Source organism: Cricetulus griseus, chromosome 4 (genome assembly GCF_003668045.3).
Source record: "Cricetulus griseus strain 17A/GY chromosome 4, alternate assembly CriGri-PICRH-1.0, whole genome shotgun sequence".
NCBI classification, from domain to species: domain Eukaryota; kingdom Metazoa; phylum Chordata; class Mammalia; order Rodentia; family Cricetidae; genus Cricetulus; species Cricetulus griseus.
In genome coordinates this window covers 27,797,165-27,817,247 of record NC_048597.1, presented here as the reverse complement: position 1 = coordinate 27,817,247, position 20,083 = coordinate 27,797,165, and the positions used below count along the sequence as shown (strand labels likewise).

Below are 20,083 nucleotides of genomic sequence, written 5' to 3'. Positions count from 1 at the left end.
TGCCCACTAGTTCCATCCTCTTATTTATCTTGTGCAAATCTTGGAGCATGCGCCAAGCCCTGGACGACTTTTGAATTACAAACACCCAGGTGTTCATGGGCTCATAGAAGGTCGGATCTGTCCCAGCCTTAATTGTTCATCCACTAGCTGATGGAGTGCTAGAAGCTTAAGTTTAGTCAGCGGCCACTGCTCCACCCATACGGGGTTTCACGGTGCCCATCTGATAGGCGGCACTCTGGGGGCAGTGGCCCTTATGAGTGGGGATATGCCTCGATAGACCTCTCGGGCTCCCCTCTGTAGTTGTGGAGGTTGAAAAAGATGCTTCTCTGTGACCCCATTTGGTCCTTTCCCACCCTTTGTGCCTCTTTCTCTTCCAGGATATCCTCACAAAAAGCCCGATGATCTGTGGTCACAACAGCATCCATTTGACCTAGCATGTCCTATCCCAGCAAATTGGCAGTAAGGCCTTTGACCACTAAGGGACATTTCTTTCCTTTGTCCCAATCTGGGCTATTCCAGTCTATTAAGGCCACTGTTTCTCTCGATTGGGAGTTACTTCCTACCCCCAAAACCAAGGTTCCAAGTACAAGCTCCTAGGTAGATGGTACTTCCTCCTTCTGGAGTATTAACCTGTTTGCCCCTGTGTCTATCAAGTAGTGAATCTTGTTATCACCTACAGAAACAGTCATTTTTGGACAAAGTCCTTCAGTCAAGGAGATGGTCCAGTATACTAGTGTTGTCAGGGTATGAGACCTTCCAATCCTACCTTTAGAGAGGCTTCCTCCCTTTTTTAACAGGGCTGGAGGTTCCCCTCCTCTACTTTAAAGACTTCCCCTCCAGGTCAAATTTTGATCTACAGTTCTTCCAATGGTATCCCTTCCTGCACTGAGGGCATGGTGTTGTTCTTCTGTAAAAGTTTAAAAATTGGAAAAAATAAGCCTCCAGATGGGGCCAGCACAGGTGCGATGGAACATGAACCTAACCATAGAGTTTTATTATTGGGTGGGAGAGCGAGAGGGGAGACAGAGAAATGAAAGAACAGAGCAGAGGAGAGAGTAAGAGAAAAGAATTAGTGGCCGACCGTCGGAAACAGAGAGAGGGAATGTGTTGGGGGTGGGGGTTTAGCCCCTCCTGTCCTGTTAGCAGGGGGGTGTTGAGGACAGTCTTTTTTTTAAAAAATGCCCCTCCTGCCCGCATCTAAAACATGTCCCTTTTCCCAGTGACCTCAAGGACCCTTCCTTGACCCTGGGTTGCCAGGGTCTGTGTGATGGCCTCCGTCATGGCGATCATCTGTACCTGTAAGGCCAGGGCCAGAGACTGGTATTGGTGTTGTTGGGAGGCTACCACCCATCTGCTCAGGAAACTATCTTTTAATCCCATGCAAGCCATTCTATGGTCCCCATTCATCCCTTCCCATACCAACACTCTGATAAATTGACCTCTGAGGTCTCTGGGCAGCATCTTGCACAAATGCTCTGTTGGACCAAGTCTATAAACTCTGGCAAAGGCTCGCTGGGCTTCTGCCTCACCCCAGCTATGGGGGGGACTCAGTAGGCCCATCATCCAGTTTAGCCCACGCATACAAACCAGCCTACCTTACCTGATCCTGATATGCCCCAGGGATCTGCACTTGCTGAACCCCAGTGGAGTAACCATCTCCTGTTCCTGACAGCATAGCATAGATAATAGGGATGGCAGGGTTAGCTTGCCTATTTGCCTCAACTCGTACTCTACATTCCTCCTTATAAAAGGCACACCATTTTATAAACTGAGAACTAGGGAGGACTGGCTAAGCCACATCCAGCCAGTCCTTGGGGACATAGGAATGGTAGGCAATGTCCTGCAACAGGGTCTGTGCCCCAGGGGAATTAAGGCCATCTTCTGCCACAGCCTTGTGGAGGGGGAGAGGGAGCAGGAACTGGGATTGACATGTAAAACAAGCTTGTTTCTAATTTAAATTAAAAATAAGGGGGAAAAAATCCTTGGCCTCCCAGTTTAGAGTCCTGCCTGGCCCAGGGGCCAAGTTTACTGGGTAGGTTTGGGGGTCCCTAGTTGCATCCTCCTGTTCCTCCTTGATTGGGTAAGCCTCCGAATAAAGTGGTCAATCATAGGGGTCCAGGTCCCAGGGATTTTCCCTGGGGCAGACCTAGCCTCCTCTCTCCTGGGAGCATAAGGCAGTCTGGAGTTATCTGGAGTAGATGGTTCAGCCCATTCCTCCTCTGCCTCATCTTTGGTGGACCTCTGTGGTCCTTCTCCTTCTCCTTTCTTACTGAAAATAGAGTTACCCATACTGAGGGTCTTACTGATCCTGAGAGACCACTTGGCCTCAGACAAGATTTTGGTACATGGAGCCCCAGGTTCGGGCGCCAGATGCAGGGTCTTAGCTCAATCACAGAAAGATGAGCTGTGTCCAAGGAAGAGTAACTGTGCCTCTCTCCCATTCGCAGCCTCCTGGAGACAATCAGATGCAGCACGGAGTCTAGTTAAGCAGGAACTCATATTACCACACAGCAAGCATCTTTTAAAGAAAAAACAAAACAAAACAAAACTGCCGAGTGGGAAAACAGCCAGCCACTGGTTTTAAAGGTCAGCCTATCATGCACCTAGATACCCTAGGCTTTACCTAGTGAACATGAGCTGTTCATGCAGTGACCTCATCTGGTTCAATCTAGGCAGCCAATCCTTTTTTGTAAACAACTTAGGACTCACCCATCTGACTTCCCCTCAGTGCCATCTCTGACCGGCTCATGTGCCCTCCATGTGTTCTAAGGCAGGTTCCAAGTATAGGAACAAAATTATTCTATATATAAGAGCCACAGATTACTTGTAAAATGAAGGCTGTAGAGTTTCCACGAGCACAGAAATCTACATTTCTATGACTCCATCAAGATATTAAGGCATAAACTGGATTATTTCTGAAGGAAGCTTTCTTGAGGCCAGCATGATGGGTCATTTGGGTAAGGGCAGCCTGGTTGAGTCTGATGATAGGAGTTTGTTGTCCATGACCAACATGACGGAAGGACTCTACCAAGTCCTTATAGTCTGTTTACCTCTGACTGTGGCATGCATTCTCGGATGTTCTTTTTTGTTCTCCACAGACAGGGCATTTACATGTACAAACCTACCTGTAGTCTTACATGTATAGACATAAAAAGTACATCTACTAGGTGCATGTCTTTAATCCCAGCACTCAGGAGGCAAAGCTGGTGGATCTCTGTGAGTTTGAACCTAGCTTCATCTGCATAGTGCATTCCAGGTCATCCAGGGCTACAAAATGAGCCCTGTCTCAAAAAAAAAAATAGTTTAAAAAATGTAAAATTCTTTGAGAACATAAATTTTCATGTGGGGAGGCACAGGGTACCACTAGAAAATAGACAAATGTCTTTATTTGTCTATTTCTCTTTATAATCACTAAACCTGATAAAATATACAAGCACAGTCACATTACTTTTCTGAAATTTGATGACAACATTCTGATTTAAGATGAATCTTATAATCTAAATATTTTGTGAAAGTGGATCTTGTTCACAAATGACAAAATGTCTTTTAATGTAATTCAATTTCAAATCATATTATGGTTTCTTTGGGAAAATCATTCCTTCATCAAAAGGAAGCTGTGTAGGAAAAAACAAAAACAAAAAACAAAAACCAAACCAAACCAAACCAACCAACCAAACAACCCCCCTCCCTAAACAAAACAAAACTAAAGAAACAAAAACTCCCAGATAACTATTTCACAACCTCCAGTAGAGAACATGCCTGCATTGAAATGTATTTCATGGGTCAGGGTTTTGGGCTATCAGCAAATAATCTTTTCACTATTGCCCTGATGTTTGAATAGCTCACATTGGAAAACATCTAAAGACACAATTCAAATGAAGAAATCTGTCTCAACATTCATTTTTCAGCCAGTTTTGCATCAGCTTTCAAGTAGGGTACAAAGATTTTGGAAAAGAATTCCCTATGGCCTGAGGAATTTACAGCTATCTTTTTCCCTTTCAGGCTGCCGTGCTTTCCCTCTTATTGTTCTATTTATCAACAATATAAGGTTTCACAAACAGTCGTCTGTAGCCAATATGTTTGGAATTCCTTGGTGAAAAGATGACATGCCAAACAAAGTCTTGCAAAGGACCGATGAGAGGCAAAATGTGCCATTTTTTTTCTTGTGGATACAACCCAATATGTGAGAGATTTGAATTCATTTTGTTTGAAACCACAGGCATGTGTTCTAAAGCTTATTTCATGCAGGCTATGCTTGTGCTGTATCAAGTGGTACCTAGGATCTCCAGCATCACTGAAGCCCTATTTACATTTGCTAGGATGGAATACATGCTTCTGGAACATGTCAGAGAGTAAGTTTGCTTCCAGGTCATAAGGAGGCAGAAAACCCCACTGATGGTACAACAGGAATTGACATTCACTCAGTACAGCCCATGGCTGAATTGCTTCTAATGCCTTTTTCTTCAAGGGAGAGATTTGATGATTTCAACCAAATTCATATTTAAAAAATATACTTGTATTTCAGCAGTTTTAAAGTCATTTTTAAATTTTAGAACCTTTTAATAATTCATATTCCCAGATACAAGTGTTCTCTTTTGAGGGAGTGGAGGCCTCGAGCAATGGTTTCAGATTAGCTCTTTCTCTGGTTGGGTGATCTATTTTCTGAATCGTAAAGCTGTCATGGCATAACCTAGAAATCTCTTTAAAGATGCATATTTGGCTGCATGTGCCTGTGTTATCCAACAGATGTCTGGATAGTTAGAATCTCTTGAGAGCATTATAATGTGTGGTTTTAGTTACAAAGTGATCCACCCCCCCCTTTGGTCTTGCTTTTCTGAGTTCTGGGAGAAAGTCTGTAGTTTATAGAGAATTTACAGAAGAATATATTTCATTTCCTTCTTTCTTTTTTGTTAGTTTTTATCCCTATGTTTAAGATGTTTCATATCTGCTTTTGAGATGAGTTTCCTGAATTGGTAAGCAGTGTCTGCATTCAATATCATGCCCCGTGATTCCAAGATCTTGTCACCCCAGAGGTGCTCTGCCACATTGATGGTCAAGCTTAGAAGCCAGTATATGCCCATTATGATAAAAAAGAAACTCCATATTACTGTGTACAATTTACATCCCTCACAAATTCAGTTTTGGAGAGATTGTCTCACATTTGTTAATGGTTTAAGTACCTTTCAGATTTCCATCTAGGTGGACACTGGAACAGATGCCAGAGGCAAAGGCTGGAGGACCTTGTATGGCTGAGCTTGTGGTTTTGGAGAAAGGAAGTCTCTAAGAGGGTAGACTGACTACTGGGGCTTGTTGGTTGGGCCTAGGAAAACAAGAGCAATGGGAAACATCTGGCAGTAAATGGTTTGTCACCCACAGTGCTTGCCTCAGGTGTGCAGGTGTTGCCCTACCTACCATAACATAGTAAATTACTGTCTAAAAGCAACTTCGGGTTTGGTGGGTTTACATTTCTGCTCTTCTTTTGCATCTGAACTTAAAGACATTTTGACAAGTTCAGGCAGTTTTCACCTCACTGTCCTGACTGTTTCTGTGGAGATTTGAAGCAGATTGTAAATGTGCCTCCAGAAAATGTCTTTTTAAATAGAAAAGTCTTCTTTTGCTAGTAAGTCCCTTGTGTCCATAGTGAGGTATCGTTCGCTGTCCATGTGCAACAGTTCTAATCATGAGTTGATAAGTGTTATTGAAATGTCATAGGGAATACATTTAACTTTATACGTGGTTCAAGAATGTATCGTATTTTTAACAGCTTTAAAACATTGTCAGTCATTTATATATTATTAAGTTAAATCATCAAATAGACAAAGTACTTATAGCACATGAGAAAAGGCGCTCATATCTAATGCACAAAAAAGCACATAGAAATTAAGGAGAACTTTAAGCACAAAATTTGGGTAAAGACAAAATGGTGAAAAAGTCATAACTACACAGCATCCATATTCATTAATAGTGAAATAATGCATACAATTAGGCTTGTGGAATCCATAATAATCATAATAACAGATATTTTAAAAGTGGGTGTTTTAGTCGTTTTGAGCACATTTAGGCACTACAATTAAATATGCAACTCTAAGTGTCTTTATATGTGACTTCAGCAATAATATTATGTTTTCAAGAATTTTGTAGCTCTAAAAAGTTTCATGCAGATAGCAAACATATTCATGATTATATATGTGTTTATGTACATGTATGTGCATATGTATGTGTGTGTCCACATGTAGTCAAATGATGTATATCTGCAGAGAATTGCCACACTCAAGAATAATTACAAGGCCTCCCAAAGGAATAAAGATATGTACACTGTTTCCTAAGATAATGCTGCTACTGCAGTAATCTAAACCACAGTGTAAAGAGTTCCAACTGCTCCCAGATCTTAAATACACCTTAAATATATTGAGCACATGTGTAATTAACTATTACTTAGACCTTTCACCCTCTAAATAGTATTGATCATGATTTTAAAATAAGAATTCTGAGATGTTTTGAGATTAAAATGATTTGTTTTAGAAGTTACAAGAGAAGTATGGTGATTACACTTGATCTGTTTTGATATCTACCTGACATCACATTACATTTTCCCAGATGGGTAGCTCTTGCTTATAGTCTCCATCCATCCTCAAAGTTAATAGTAAGGTGCTATGTTCACATGGATCTTATTTAGAAAGCCTTAACTTATATTTAACCTGATTATCCCAGCCTCAGGCAAACAGATGCAGTTGTGTTATCATTTGCAGTGTTAATTTTATAAAGCCATAGAAATGCATATGACTGTCTCTTGAATATCTCTGTGGTCATTTGTCATTCTGTCAAGTGGGTGAAAGTTGGGTGTTTGGCCCAGCATCCAACACAATGTTGTATATATTTAAGTTTGTAGTAAGTACTATTTACTTTTAGCATAGCAGAACTGGGTGTTTATTTTTAAATAAGTTACCATTCTGTTAATCTAATGGCAAGTGTTATTATGTAAATGACTTACACATAAACATAAAATGGTTTATACTTACTAAGTACTTTCTTTCTTTTTAAGGTCATAATATGTTTTACCCCACTCTTGATTTTTATATCTGATTTCTCTCCTCTTTTCAATAGTATGTTTTCCATTGTATAGTTGCTTCTTTTATCTCTAGCAAAAATAACAAAAATTTGGTAGCATTGTTGATGGCATTTTCAAACGATACTGCTTTCTTAGAAGTGGGCTATGCTTATCTAGAGGAAGATGATTGGCAACCTCGGAGAGTTCCCAAAATCCAGCTCCACAGCCCTGTAAAATTTTCACTTGAGTTTATTATTTATGACTTCTTCCTAATAGTAGAAAAATGATAACCTTATTTGGTTTAGATGCTCCTTTAGATATTTTGTTAATTCTTTGATACTTTCACACACTGTATTTTGATCCTATTCGTTTCCTCCTCCATCTCCTTCAAGACCCACACTGCATTTAGTACCAACCCAATTTTGTGTTCTCATTTTCAAAATCCTGTCCCTTTTCTATTATTTCCACCTTTACACTCTAAGGTGTATGGTCATCCCCTGGAGTGTGTTAGACCCACCAGGGGACACACCATTAAACAAACCTAACTGTCTTCAGGCAGTGTCAATTTCCAGTAGCTCATCAGCTAGGGGTGGAGCTCTGTCCATGTCCTCCCTCTGTGCTGGATAGTCTAGCTATTCTTTGATTAATCTAATGATATTGCCATTACTCCAACATTAAAACAAAATCTCACTTACAGTTGAAACTTTTTGAGTTATTCCTTCATCCTCTCCGTGGGATTTAGTTCTTAGGTCTAGAAAGTTATGCAAGCATCTAATTAGTAGTTAGCAGTCTGCTTTTTGGTGTTGCCACATCGTTCCAGTTCTGCCCCTGATTTCAAATCTTTCCCTCCACCTTTTCCTTTAAGTACTTTCTATTGCTTATTAAACTTGGCAGCAAGCTCATCTTTGCATTTGTGATCCCTCCAAGATGTTCATGTGGAGTTACCCATGCCATCTTCCACTGGAGGGTGCAGGAGTTCCAGGAGATTTAACAGAATCACCTTTAAGCCAGCCTGTGTGTCCTTCATGAGAGTTTTTGGGAGCTTCAGTATATTTTCACAAAGTTCCTTGGAGTTGGAAGTTAGGGAGGGTGAAGACTTTCAGTTTCTCATGCTTACATACCTATAGCTGCTGTTCTGATTCCTAGATCTGTAGCCCTTTGCTAGATACCAACCTGTGAAACTATTGCCTCCTGAAATGTAGAGTATGATTTTTTTTTCCCATGGTGGGGAAGTTGGTCACAGCAATGTCCTTATAAGATTCAGTCAGTGCTGTGATCTGGATGTTGGTGTCCCCTCCAATGTTTGTGTTGAAATCCTAATCTTACAGTGTTGGTATTAGGTGGGGCCTTTGGAGGGTGGAGTAAGTGACAGGGGCAGAGTCCTCAGGAATGGGTTCCATTCTCTTATGAAGGGCTTGAGGAAACACACACACATATACACATGCACACACACATGCACACACACAAACATGTATACACACACACATGCACACACACGTGTACACACACACACACACACACACACACACACACACTTCTGCTTTGGAATACAGTGATAAGTGATAAGGAACCTCTATGAACCAGAAAGTCAGCTTTCATCCACACAGACTCTCCTGTTGTCTTGATCTTAGATCAAAGCCTCTAGAATGTTGTTGGAGTAACGTAACCTCTGCTGTCAATAAGTTGCCCAGTTGGCAGCATCCTGGACAGACAGATTGCCACACTCACAGGTGTTAAAATGAAAGCAAACTGTAATCCTGTGCTGTGACCATTTTTTCCTCTCCCGTTCATAATGACTCCAAGTTTGTTTGCTTGTATATGGATATTTTCTTCCCTTCTATGGTGATCAGGTTTTGTTGTTGGAGCTGAAGTGAAGAAATGCGTTTCTGAGCTTTTAGTTTCTTTCAGGCTCTTTTCCCAAGCACATCTCATTTCAAACTCCGAAGTCAATAAAGTGATATGGTTGTTTCCTGGTTTACTTCTGATTTATAATAAACAAGCAAGAGCCATGAGTCAAATGTTCTCTATTTTTTAAAAAGTTCACACAAGGGAAGTAGATGGGTCTGGAACAAATACATTACAAAGAAACACATAAGAGTCCATTAGTTGATGTGACATAGCCTATTATACCAATGTAATGGTCTAAAACATAACAGATGACAATGTAATTCTTTATTATGTTTTAGAAACAAATGTCAAGTTAATGTAGTTGTTACAAAGAGATTTATCTTAGTCTTGATAATCAGTTCAAAAAATTATGGTATATGTATATTTTAAAGGGAATATAAAAATTGTTTAGCATTTTTGTGTTGATTGTGTGAGATGCTATTTACCTTTACTTAGGGGTTAGGTACAATGTGGCTGGTGTCCTTCTGCTGTTACTTATAACCAACACTGTTCACATAAGCTATGCATATATCCTGTCATTAAGACTGTAGTCTTGTCAGGTGGTGGTGGCGCACACCTTTAATCCCACCACTCGAGAGACAGAGGCAGGTGGTTCTCTATGAGTTCAAGGCCAGCCTGGTGTACAGATCTAGTAGATAGCTGGGACTGTTACACAGAGAAACCTTGTCTCCAAAAACAAGCAACAACAACAACAAAAAGATCACAGTCTCTGACATCAGAAGGCCTGTTTACAGGACTGCCTCTGCCATCGCTTTCCCTGGTTTCTGCATTCTTGCTGAGTAACCTACATATTATTAAAGTGTGGCAGAGAAGATAGAGTGAGTTCATATAAAATGCCTAGCACATCCAAACCCTAAGAATAATGGCTAGGCTTATCCTTATGCTGTTCCTTTTCTTTTCTACTAAAATAGCTTATGGACTGAAGAGTAAAAACAAAATGGAATTGCTAACACGACCAAAAGTAAACCTAGTGACATCTGACAGGATGGAAGTCTAAGAATGTGTTAGGACCTCATTTCATATAGATTTGATTGCCATTGGAGGAGCAAAGGAGTCCACACAGGAGCAAAGTTTGTAGGAGAGGATAATCTTTTCTAGCAAGGAATTTTTGGAAAATCATGGTATGTGTGTAGACCACACAAGGATCATAATTAAGTTTTGTCTCCCTTTACTTTGATGGGCAAAAACTAAGTGGCTGGTTCTCTTTTTTTTTGGCAGTGTGTGTGGGGGGGTTCCAGACAAGGTTTCTCTGTGTAGCTTTGGAGCTTATCCTGACGCTCGCACTGGAGACCAGGCTGGTCTCAAACTCACAGAGATCCGCCTGCTTCTGCCTCACGAGTGCTGGGATTAAAGGCGAGCGGCACCAATGCCCGGCTCTAAGTGGCTGCTTCTTAAGTATCCTGAATCACCACCTACAATTTTTCTTTATTAGAAAAATGGCAGTACTGCATTTATGATGCAAAATATTAGTAGGGCCCTTTTTCACTGTTCTTTTAAAAATTATACTTACTTTGAAATTTATGGAAAATGATGCCTGGAAATTAAAGCAAAGTTTGGTTTATGTCTTTCCACTAAGAAGATGCTAAACCATCAGGATCCAATAGTTGTTTAATACCTAGGGGTTATAGATGAATTGGAAGATGAATTTTTTTTAAACTATACTCTGGAGTGACACAGAGACATGGAATCGAACATGGAAGAGATGCATTTATAATGAGAGAATGATTTCTGCTATTCTGGTTGAAATTTGGCGTCCATCTTAAGTAATTCCATACTTGGCTATGACAAAATGCTTGCATGATCTGAAGGAGTCATATATCTTTGTACATCAAACTAAGGATTGCCTTTATTTTAAAAGGGGGGGGGGTTAAGCCACTCGATGATTACAACAGTATTCATGACTTGCAGTGCTGACATCCTGCAGATTGATGCAGTCTTCAGCTCTGGAAATACTGTGTCATCTAGAAGATGAGAAGTATTAATAATGAAAAAAATATTTATGCAGTCAGCAAATTGTCAGCAAAGGTGGCTTAGATTATACAAGTCACCCCACAGAGACTATGTCAGGTTGCAAATTATTCTACCCACAGAGTTACTTGAAAATGAGTAAAGTGAGTGTCGTGGTACATTCCTCATCCTTTTATATTATTTCTTCCTTCTGTCTCTCCTTTTTTATCCTCCTTTTCCTCCTCTCTGAAACTGGAGTAAAATTTTCCACCTAAGTGAAATGCCAGCAATCCTTGAAAACTAGTAGACCATTCTTTTGAAACCCACGTTGCCTTTAGTCAATACTCTAGTGCTCTCTTTTGTGTGGACTGTGCCATGCAATTCTGATGTGCTTTTTGTGTTCATTTATTCTGTCATGTTGTGTTGTTGCCTTTGAATGTTGTCTTAAGATCTGAATCCAATGACTGTTTGTAATGAAATCATTATTTGATAAAAATTTTTTGATAGTTGGAGGGACAAGAAATATTGTTAGTGTAGCAATCAAAATGTAAAAGTTACCGAGGTCACTTTTTTATTCAATTCCTAATATTCATCTAAGACTGATATCACCTTTATACAAAGGATCAGGAAAATAGCTTAAGATCCTGGCACATGTCTTTCTACCTACAGTTTGGAGGCCTCACTTCACATTTTGATATTTGGTTTTGAGTGACTTAAGAATTTATTCAGAATGTTCTCTTTTCTAATTCATATGCCTCAGATATAAAAGTAAAGAGGACTGAAAGAGGTGATAGACATACCTAACTATAAAAACTATTTAAATATATTTGTACATCAAAATATTTTGATATGTACATTCAATTTACGTATGTGTGTTTATCAGTTATATCTCAAAAAAAGCATGAAAACAATCCACACAACATGAAACTTGACTTCAGGTGGGTTTGAAGGGCAAGTCCCCTGCTAGACCCAAGCCAGATTCACATTTCTATATGTCTTCTTTAATAAACTTCCTATTCTACCTATCAGTTGGAATTCAGATGTGTTCACGTATCTGTTTTCTACTTAATTAATCTCATTTGCTTAAAATATCCCTCAGACTTTTCTGAACCACTTTGATTTCATGATGGGAAAGATGTTTTTAAAAGTCCATTAATAAATACAGTAAAGGTCTGTACTATTCACCCTACAGCCTATTAGTTTACCAATAATACTAAACTCCACATTTTAATCATACTTAACCACTTGCTATGATTTTAATGATGTTCCTCTGAATGAAATGTATTTTTAAAACAACTGAATCTATTAGTCCAGAAGTCTAATTGTACTGGTTGATGGAAAAGACATAACTTTATTCAAATATTCCTCAAGATGTTTGTCTGTTTTCTCTTCCACTATCATCTCCTGTTAAAGTTAAGGTACAATTTCTAATTATAATGCACTCCTAACCCAGGAAAATAAAACATAAAATAGAGCAAAAAATTTCTATTGTAGTAACAGCATTGTTGTAGTACAGTTCTTTTTGTTTTTCACATTGTGTGCTCCTTGGCCTTTTTAGAGAATAGGTTGTCCTTAGGTCATTTCTCGTGGTGCCGGGATTTCACTTCCTGAACTCTGTGTATTGCACATCATGAACATTCATGAACGCTACATGAGTGTGATTGTTCTTCATGATTTTCCATTCTCATCATTTTTAGGTCTTCAGCATCAGGACAAGAGCAAAGAATCAGCTTGGTACTGAAGCATGGTATTGGCAGGTCATATTGGAGCCTGAATCCAAGGGCCCACTGGGAAAGATGCCATTGTGATTTCTTATCCAGCAATGGGACACAGGAAGCTTGGATGGAGAAGAGGACATGTAAGACCACTATCTTTGGATTTGAACCTTTTCTGGAGAAAACAGAGTGGGTCCTAGTCATTGAAGAAAAGCATTTTGTCTGTTTTCCCTCATCTGAGCCTTTGTCAGCTGTGCAACGTCTTGTTTTCTTTGCCTTTTACCAGGACTTCGGTTAGTTTTTGTTTGTTTCTTCTTCCTTTCTTCTTGAACCAGCCGCCTTGTCAGGAGAAGATGAGCCAACAACTGAAAATGCTCATTTCTTCAGGAAAACCATTTTGTAGCTCTCTCTTCATCTATTTTTGTAGAAATACAGAAACTTTGGTTTAGCACGAAGGGGATATTTTTGAGGGATGTAATTTTTTTTAATGTTGTAACAATTGTTAAGTTCTGTTTAAAGAACTTGCTCTCAGAAAAGCACTGGCCACAATGTGTTGAAGTGCAGATCTTAAAAGTGTTGGGTGATGCGCTGTGTCTGTGCTTCTGAGGGTACCTCAAGGGGTTTAGCCTTTTCTGTAAGTGGCCCTACCGTAGGCAAACAGGTGCAGCATTGCATTTATAGCGAATCTCAGTGAAGATTTAATTCCGTGATAGCTCCCTTAGTTTGCAGTTGTATATGTGTGGCTTGAAGAGACACTTTCTATTAAAGGGCCGATTAATAGGGTATTTTATTACTTTGATTTCTCCCGAAGAGTTCTCGGAGGTTGACTAATGAGAAAGTTTAGGTAATGAACAAAACATCATTCTTTATATGGTCCATCTGATCTTAACAATTGGGAATAGAGCTTATGCACAGCTTCAACTTCAGCTCCAGGAAAAACAATGCTTCAGCTATGATACCTGTGGATACATACCAGTGACCAATTTGCCTAGTTTCTAACCATTCGTTCATGGCAGTTTTGAAAGCCATATTTTTGAATGAATTTATCTCTTGGCGTGAATTCAAATGAATAGTTTCAGAAGAGGAAGCAGACACATGGCAAAGTGCTGACTGTCCCTCACCATTGTAAACTGACAAGTGATATTTTCTTTATGTAGTGTTTTAAATGGAATGTTTTGCAAGATTTTAAATTTCTTTTAAGTGTAATTAGTTTCTCAAAAATTACAGAGAATTAGCAGTGACGATGGATTTAAGCTTATACTTCAATTGCAGAAACTGAACTAAAAATTGAAAGCTTGAGAAGTGAAGCTCCCATGGGCCATGGAAAAAGGAAAGTGAAGTTGGGATTAACTTTAACTGAAGATTAGGCAAAGGTTGGGATTAGGAAGGTAGTGGTGACTGTCAAATCAAAGATGAGGTCTATTTGCAGTTGCTCCCAGTCATCGGAAGTGAGTTTAATACAGATGCTTTTATTTGATAATGTTTCTCAAATTTTCTCATCTCTCTTAATCACACTAAACAGAATGTTGGGAAACGTGCTACTTTCTGTTTTTAATTGTGTATGTCATGGTGTGAATATTTCACACATTAACAACACAATAAGTGGTTCAGCAAAATTCTCACACCTCATCCCTTAACATTTTGCTTGGCTGTATCATATACATGAGTTTCTCCTCCTGCTGTGCATGTGTGGTAAACCCATGCCATTGCTTGTATCCATAGACTATATCATTTCTTCTTCTTGATTTCCTTAAACACTATCTTCACAGTTTTCCCAATATAGTCTACACTTGTGGTAGCTTCCACTTGCTGGTATACAAACTTAAATGTCCAGACAGAGGCCTCACTAAATTCTGTGCATTTTTAATCTGGACTTCGATGGCAAAACTTGTTTTATTTGTTATTTGCACAAATATGTGGAACACAGAGTAGAATGAATCTGTCAAATTCATTTTAGCTTGAGTTTTCCTGAGCTTTGTAAAACAAGCTCTGGGCGGCTGCTGTCAGGGAAACTCACTGGCTGTTATCTCATCTTGGAACAAACTGTCTTAGGTTGCAATTTTTTAGAATGGCGCCACACTTGAGCTTGATGAGCTGCTTTCATTGTATTTTCCCAGCTAATGTGAGGCAAAGAGGGCCAACTCTTTGCTTTGTTCTTTCTTTACCATCAAGTTGGATTGAAAGAGAAAACAGATTAGTTCAGTGATTTGCTTTTATCTTCTCATAACTATGGGCAAAGCATAATTTGTCTCAAGGTCTAAGGAACCTGAAAAATCTGAATTCTATTGCATGGAACAAGGATATTTGCTCTCCCTTAGAGAAAATGTCTGGGTATCAATGGCAGAGTGTCGCCAAAGGAATACATCAAAACCTAGTAAAAAGAGAGGGAACATGGCTAGTTGTCCATCATTGTTCCATGTTCTGCCAACACTTTAACAAACAGAAATAATAAAGGGACTTAAACATGGCACAATAAATAATCTGAGTTTATTTGCATGTAAAGTGCTCTCACATCTGGGCCTGGATTCCCCACCTCACAGTCTGGCTGCTTTATTGGAGGCTGGGTACCACCTGCCTCCCTGACTTCATTGGACCCACTCTACCTTGGACTGTTTTCCAACTTCGGTTTCTTTCAATGTATTTGAAAACCTGACACTGGAAAACTTTATTGTTCTATACATAATCTATTATTCCACCAATGGACTAGCTAAACTAAGAAACAGCATAATGTTGGCTATCAGGGTCCGCACAGATAATCTTTCCTTGTGAATTTGTAAAGAGATTTTAAAGTTTAGAGTCTACACATTTTTATAATCCAGGAAAGTTAGCTATTATTTTAATATTTTCATTTTCTCTCTTCCATTTCTTTTTAAGATTTGCATTACGCTAACTCCCCCAAATAGTAATATTGCCCCAAACTGTATAAACTAAGAATTAGTGGATTGCAAAAATATTGAAGAATACATTTCCCAATTTTGTAGGATTAAAAAATTGTTCTAGAGGATGCCTATATGAGCTCATTTATTTGACAAATAGTATTTGTCCATTTCTAAACTTGCAGAATATGGGAAAGGAAGTAGCTTTAAGCTTACTATGTGACTGAAGTTAGTAGCTGTAATTTCAAATGCCAGAGACTATTCCTATAAATTGCATTCTGTCTCTTATGAAAAGCATCCTGAATGAAATAGTATTTGCTGAGTTACCCAGTGGGAGTAGAAGTAAGTGATGGGCAAGACAAAAGCACATGTTATCGTTTTAACTGAGAAGAAAGTAAGGGGGCAGGATGAGTCAGTGTAAACTTGGCTCTTCAGACTTAGCCATGGCTTATTGTGTGATTTGGAACTTTATTTACTTACCTCATGATAAAAAATGGACTAATACTACCTAATAAGGAAGGCTGTGAAAATTTGAAAATATATACAGATGTACCCTACCTACAGTATAGACATTCAAATAACTGACAGCCTCCACAAATGACCATCAGTTCAATAAGTTGGTTATTAAGTTGAGCTCTTAAATACACTTTTTTCTTCACGTTGCATATTCATTTTTTTTAAGAGACCAATCAACCATCGGCTGCCTTTCTTGTTAGGAGTCTTGGCAAAGAATCTTTTTTCTCTTCTTAGTTACAGGAGAAGAAAATGTTAACTTCTTAATTAAGTCTGATTTTTTAAATGTGGTGTTTCTGAAGGAAAGTTAATTAAACATTTAGTGGTATGTAGACTGAGTCATATTCATTGACAACTCTATACATTGCTGTCTCCGAAATTAATAGGGCAGTGTCACCCAGCCACCTAACTTTGTGTTTGTTAGATGTGCATTGTGTTTCCGTGGCATGAGGACTAAGACTGTTCCTTTTCAATTACCACCCCCCTTTGTTTCTACTTGCCTTGGAGGAAAAGTTGCACAATATGTTGGAGAAAAATGTTTGCATGGAAAGGGAGGGAGAAGCACTCCCTTTACCATCGCAGTCAGCCGATTTACTCTATTATAGAAAAAAAACTGAAATAACTTTATTGGAAGCAGATGTTGACACTGTGTCAGTTATTGAAGATGGAAAGAGTTCACTCAGTCGCTGCAGTTACAAAGGGGTATTGATGGCAGCCTGGGATAGATCACCTTCCCGGCTGTGGGAAGACAGCAGAAGCTGCATGGAACCAAAAATGAAGTCAGCCTGTGACTTCAAGGTGCAAGAGACACCAAGGACTAAGCTTGTTTGGTGTCTTCCTTTTTTTTTTTAACCCTTCCATGCAGAATGCATAATGGACATCTTTCAGATAATATTAAGGCTCCATAGACGAATTACAACCAAATCTCCTTAGAAATCTATGGTTTGTGGAATCCTTTAAATCCACCATTATCAGGTGAAAACTTTGATTAAAATGATTCAGAAAGAATAGGCCAACATTTGTGTCCCAAACCAGCGGAACACACATACACAAACTATGAAAGGAAGATGGCTTTGGTGTTTCGGAATGAATGGAGCCAGAATGGGAACCTCAGTTTCATTAGCTTCACAATACTAATTGCCATGTGGTCATGTGGTCATGGAACTAGGTTGCAGATCAGATTGTAGAATATTGCATAGCATTGTTACTCTTAGTGCTTTCTGGGAATTTTTAAACTATAAAATTAGTCGTAGTTAAATGTTTTAACTTTAAAATTTTTGTTATGAGCTTTTATTTTCTTGAAACATTTTGTGATGTGAAATGATTAATCAAGGAAATATTCTTGAAGTTTTGACCAGTTTATATTTGATCCAATGACATTTTCTAAATCTGCCTTTAAAAACGTAGGGAATTCTAATAGATTTAAATGTAATTTGCCAATTCTATTATGCTGTGTAAGTCAAAAGTGACTCCCCCTCTTCTAGAAAGGGACACGCCATCACCAAAAAGTTTCTTAGTTTCTTTTTGAATGCTTTCTGACTACTAAATTGTAGCCTAAGATTAATTCCTTTTGAATATAAAATTCTTAATGAAGTTTTCTTCCTTTCTGCCTAAGATGTGAACTTTTCTCTTTATACAAATAGAAGTAGACCTTTTTGTTTTGTTTTGTTTTGTTTTGTTTTGTGCTGTGGCTAGAGCCAAAGGTAATGATTTTTACACACTTGGTTTAATGTGTAGGAAATGTATACTTGTGAACATCTTATCTGATTTACAAACACTACTCCATATAAGTATTTTTAAAGATGTAAAATGTAGGGAAACCTTCATGTGAGTTCTTTGTATCATTTTAAAATGCATATATTTAAAAGGAAACATGGATTCCTTTTGTTTTCATTGTGTACACCCTTGTAAGGTGAAGTGGTTTTGTAAAGAGAAAGATACACAATAGGATAAACTTTATATTTATCAGGTAAACCGAAAACTAATAATAGAACTCATATATATCTACTAGCATTGACATACAGTGAGATTCCAGGTTTGTCAGTTCTGAAAGAAATCATGCCACCTTGATCTCACATGAAAGGGAAGTCAAGCAATCTCAGCTATACTGTCATTGTTAACTAATGAATAATGTATAATTCTTAAATTTTTTGACTTTATTATTATAAAATCATATAAATTGTGTTGTTATTCTTCAAATGCAGGACTCCTATCTGTGTCACTGATATAAAATCATGGAATACTTTGTAAGAAAAACAGATGTCATTTTCTTTAATTTGCTCAATAAATAATTTAATGTGACTTTAATGATTGGGTCTGCATTTCTAGTAACTAAACCTGTTTTCTCTGCATTTAAACAACTTGTAGTTATTGTTCAAAAGTCACATCTTAGATTTTATAAACTATGAGGTTAATTTCCAGAACCATGACATTTATTTGTTACAGTTTGGAGTGGATTATGAAACACATGTTTACAATGGAAGAGTAAGTGAAATGAATTAATGACATAACAGCAGGAGTCTAGAGAAGTTTTTTTTTTTTTCAGTATGATGCTTCTATGGTATTTGTTTGACCCTTTGTTTGGTCCTTATGATTTTGTTTCCATGTTTGTCAGCATTGAACTTTGTCTAAGCAATACGAAAAGACAAATCAGCAACAGCAAAGCTTCTCTACAATTGACTGACATGAAAGAAGTGGCCCAGGAGCAGACATTTCTAATAGTTTGTCTTGTGAAAGACGTTAGATAAGCTCACTCTGTAGACCGTCTTTGTTCTTATTAATTGTTCTTTAATATGAAAATGTGCATTTGGAAGGGCGGCCTAAATAAGAATATCCTCCAACAATGCAGGTGAAAAACTTGGCACAGCTTCCATTACAGTCTGACATAGTTAGACTAGGAGAGTGTAAGAGGGATTTATGGCTGCTCTGAAAAATTACTACAAATGCAATGACTTAAGACAACACAAGCAGATTATCTTACAGTCTTGCACCTGTTGGGCATCTAGTACAGGTTTTGTCTTGTTGGGCTGCAAAGCACAGACTGCTAGAGAAGATCCGGATCCTTGCTGGCTTTCTGTTTCTGCAGGCCTTCAACATCCTTATTCAAAACCAGTTCTGCCTCACCTGGTGGTACTTTCACATTCTCTTCTGCCTCCTCCTTGCATAGGAAAGGCCCCTTTGTGGTTACAAATTCATTCTACTTGTAGAATTCAGGTTAATGTTGGTTATTTCACAGTCCCTTCTGCAAGGCCCCCATTTCTGTATGAGATGTGTGTTCTGAAATTTGGGGGAAAGAGCGTAAACACATCTTATCCTACCACAATTTATCACCTTTAGGGGTTTCTTGAAATCAGTTTATGACCAGGGACTTAACTACTTCATCAGAAATTAATAGAACATTATCATTGCTGTGTGTTTGTGTGGGATATTGTCTTCCCTTTCGATAACTGGGTTCAAGGATGTTTCTGCTGTTTCTTCAAAATGTTTTGTGAAGTGTTTGGGATGTTTTATGGAGCTGGAAAATCCAAGAGGTCACCACCAGAACTCAAAGGTGTGGACAACAGTCTTTGAGTGAGTGTGGATTCTTACTCACTGAAGTGTGTTCTCTGATGACAACCAACCACCAATTAGTTGTTTTGCTTGGGGGTGGGGCTTACACCCATCCTTCGAGTTGCCAATTCTCCAAATGTCTCATTTGACTAAATAGTGGCAGATAACTATTTTGACGCAGTGAAGTCTTAACACTTCTGTCCAGATCAAATAATTCCATCTGCTATCAGTTAAGCACTGGAAAACTATTACAGAAAAGCAAGCATGTTTTGATAGATTTAACAAGCAAAGTAGGAATCCATATCATGGCATGTTGCTGATCAATAATTGAGCTGCCAGCCTGATGGAAACAACAGCCAAACACGAGTGCTCTGCTTTCCATACCAAGTTTGGCTGTGGCTGAATGAAGACCAGCATTGATCCCTGCCTTGCACTTGTAAAGCCACTATTTACAGAGAGCCAAATATAGCAGCAGAGGATTTAATGTGTTGCCAAAAAATACAAAATCTGTTCCCCCTTAAGCATGA

General features: G+C 38.6%; 1 protein-coding gene across 5 annotated transcripts in view; it reads left to right on the top strand.

The window, feature by feature from the left end:
* Positions 1-18,314, top strand: part of Vgll3 (vestigial like family member 3) — a 47,577-nt gene extending 29,263 nt beyond the window's left edge. For all 5 annotated transcript variants that reach the window (XM_027412426.2, XM_027412423.2, XM_027412422.2 and 2 more), the window contains exon 4: positions 12,601-18,314. In XM_027412426.2, coding sequence (XP_027268227.1) covers positions 12,601-12,644 — 44 coding nt within the window. In that variant the 3' untranslated portion in view covers positions 12,645-18,314. The remainder of the gene's footprint in view (positions 1-12,600) is intronic.
* Positions 18,315-20,083: the final 1,769 nt, after the last annotated feature.